The sequence below is a fragment of the Pteropus vampyrus genome, unplaced genomic scaffold (genome assembly GCF_000151845.1).
Source record: "Pteropus vampyrus isolate Shadow unplaced genomic scaffold, Pvam_2.0 Scaffold194, whole genome shotgun sequence".
Lineage (NCBI taxonomy): Eukaryota > Metazoa > Chordata > Mammalia > Chiroptera > Pteropodidae > Pteropus > Pteropus vampyrus.
This window is the reverse complement of record NW_011888975.1, coordinates 1529775-1531658: the sequence shown is the minus strand read 5'-3', so window position 1 is coordinate 1531658 and position 1884 is coordinate 1529775. Positions and strand designations below refer to the sequence as shown.

Here is a 1884-nt window from a genome sequence, read left to right as displayed (position 1 = left end):
CTGATGAACCCACACTGACACATCACTATCTTCTCTCCTTTTTCGTTCGTTCATTTATTCACGCGTTCATTCCATACGTATTTACTGACCGCCTGCTAAATGCTCAGCATTATCATTCCCCTCTGCGCCTCTCAGAATCTTTGTCTTTTTTCTGTCCCCCTCTTGCTCCTCCTCCTCTCTCTCTTTTTAATAAATCTCTCCCTTTTTCTTCCCTAATTCCGTTGAAGAAAAAAAGAAATAATTTCCCACAAACCCAGTATCTGGCATGTTGGGGTGTGTGTGTGTGTGTGTGTGTGTGTGTGTGTGTGTATGTATATGTGTATATATTGTAATCCCAGAATTTTAAAGAGTATAAGTTACTATGAAGTTATTTTTAAAACTATCATAACCATTTTATAGCCTTTTTTACTTATTCGTCCATCATAAACATCTTCGTGAGAAATATGAATCTGTATCATCGTGTTAACTCGTGTGCGCTATTTCATGTTGGGGTAGTCATAACTGTTCGGTACTTCTCTACTGTTGAACATTTAGACTCAGTCTGACTTTTCTTATTATTATGAGCAATATTGAACCTCTTCATGAACACACATGTCTGCTGCCTAGCAGAATGCTCAGCGCACGATAGCCGCTCCATAAATGCTCAGTGAATATTTCCATTTTTTTGTTTTAATGATGTCTGAATAAAACTTCCTGGAGGCTGGTAGTCGCAGTAATGACAATCGAGGGGTGGAGGAGGAGGGGACACAGCAGGGCTCTGAGGGGTGGTGGGGCTGTTTGTTACAGCGTCTCTGCCTCTAGATTGATGCCTTGAACTAAGGGCCCTTCTGCCATTACAGCTATTGAACGGGTGGTCCGGGATGAAGACCCTGTGATCAGGAAGTTGGCAGAAATAACCCAAATGCTCTTTAGGAGAGTAGCCCAAAATCTGACCCCCACCAATATGAAACAAAGTTTCCAAAAACTGTTTCGCTTCATCTATATCCAAAAAGTGAAGCCTCTTTATAATTATAACTGGCCCAGCAACCTGACAGACAGCCCTACGGGCACTAAAGAAATCAAGAATGACAAGGAAGGCCTTACGTATGAGAATTACGAAGACTACCTGCAAGACTGAGACGTGCGCCGGTGCCTCGGAGCGCGGTTCGGAAGAGGGTCTGCTCGTAGACGCCCTCCTGAAGGATGACAGAAGCCCTTTCCTGTCCCTTCCTCGTTGCCTCCCAATGTAGAAATCCGTGGCCTCTCTAGGTGTGACAGTGACCAGAAGCCTTCCCTCCTTCGTCACACCCATTCTTTCAGATTTCTTTCGAATAAAATGGACAAATCATATAAATCATATAAACAGAGTGATGAGAAGCTCTTGGAACTTGACTCAATCGGTAATCGTCTACGGAGCGCCTTCTCAGTGCCAGACCCTGTGCCAGGCGGTGAGGACATTCTGGGAACATAGACAAGGTGCTCGTCCTCAGGAAGGTCACAGTAGGGACACGCGGTTCGGTTACTTCCATCCTCCTGAGATGAATGGAGCCTGCATGGGAAGAGGGAGGGGGCAGGGACACGTATTCTAGGTAGAGACACGGGGGGCACGAAGTGGGAGGGGGAGCGGTGGCTGGAGACCCGAGGGGAACAGCACGCTGTGAAATGACAACCAGACAGCCACTCGTAGGTACTGGTCCCCCAGTGCCATCAGGATCCAGCCGGACGCTCTGCCCGGGTGAGCAAGAAAGCCGACACGTAAATGCTGACGTCCGGTGACCTCGCTCGACTTCAGGCTCCGGGCTCACTGTCCCCTCCTCCCTGCCCTGCATGCCGCCTCCGGACAACCCACTTCCGCCTCGGGACGCCACGAGAGGTCAGGTGGGAGCCGCCGGCCCTCGGTCCTCG

General features: G+C 48.6%; 1 protein-coding gene across 1 annotated transcript in view; it reads left to right on the top strand.

Moving 5' to 3' along the window:
* Positions 1 to 1117, top strand: part of MROH9 (maestro heat like repeat family member 9) — a 36909-nt gene extending 35792 nt beyond the window's left edge. The window contains exon 22 of the mRNA XM_011371747.1: positions 840 to 1117. Coding sequence (XP_011370049.1) covers positions 840 to 1117 — 278 coding nt within the window. The remainder of the gene's footprint in view (positions 1 to 839) is intronic.
* Positions 1118 to 1884: the final 767 nt, after the last annotated feature.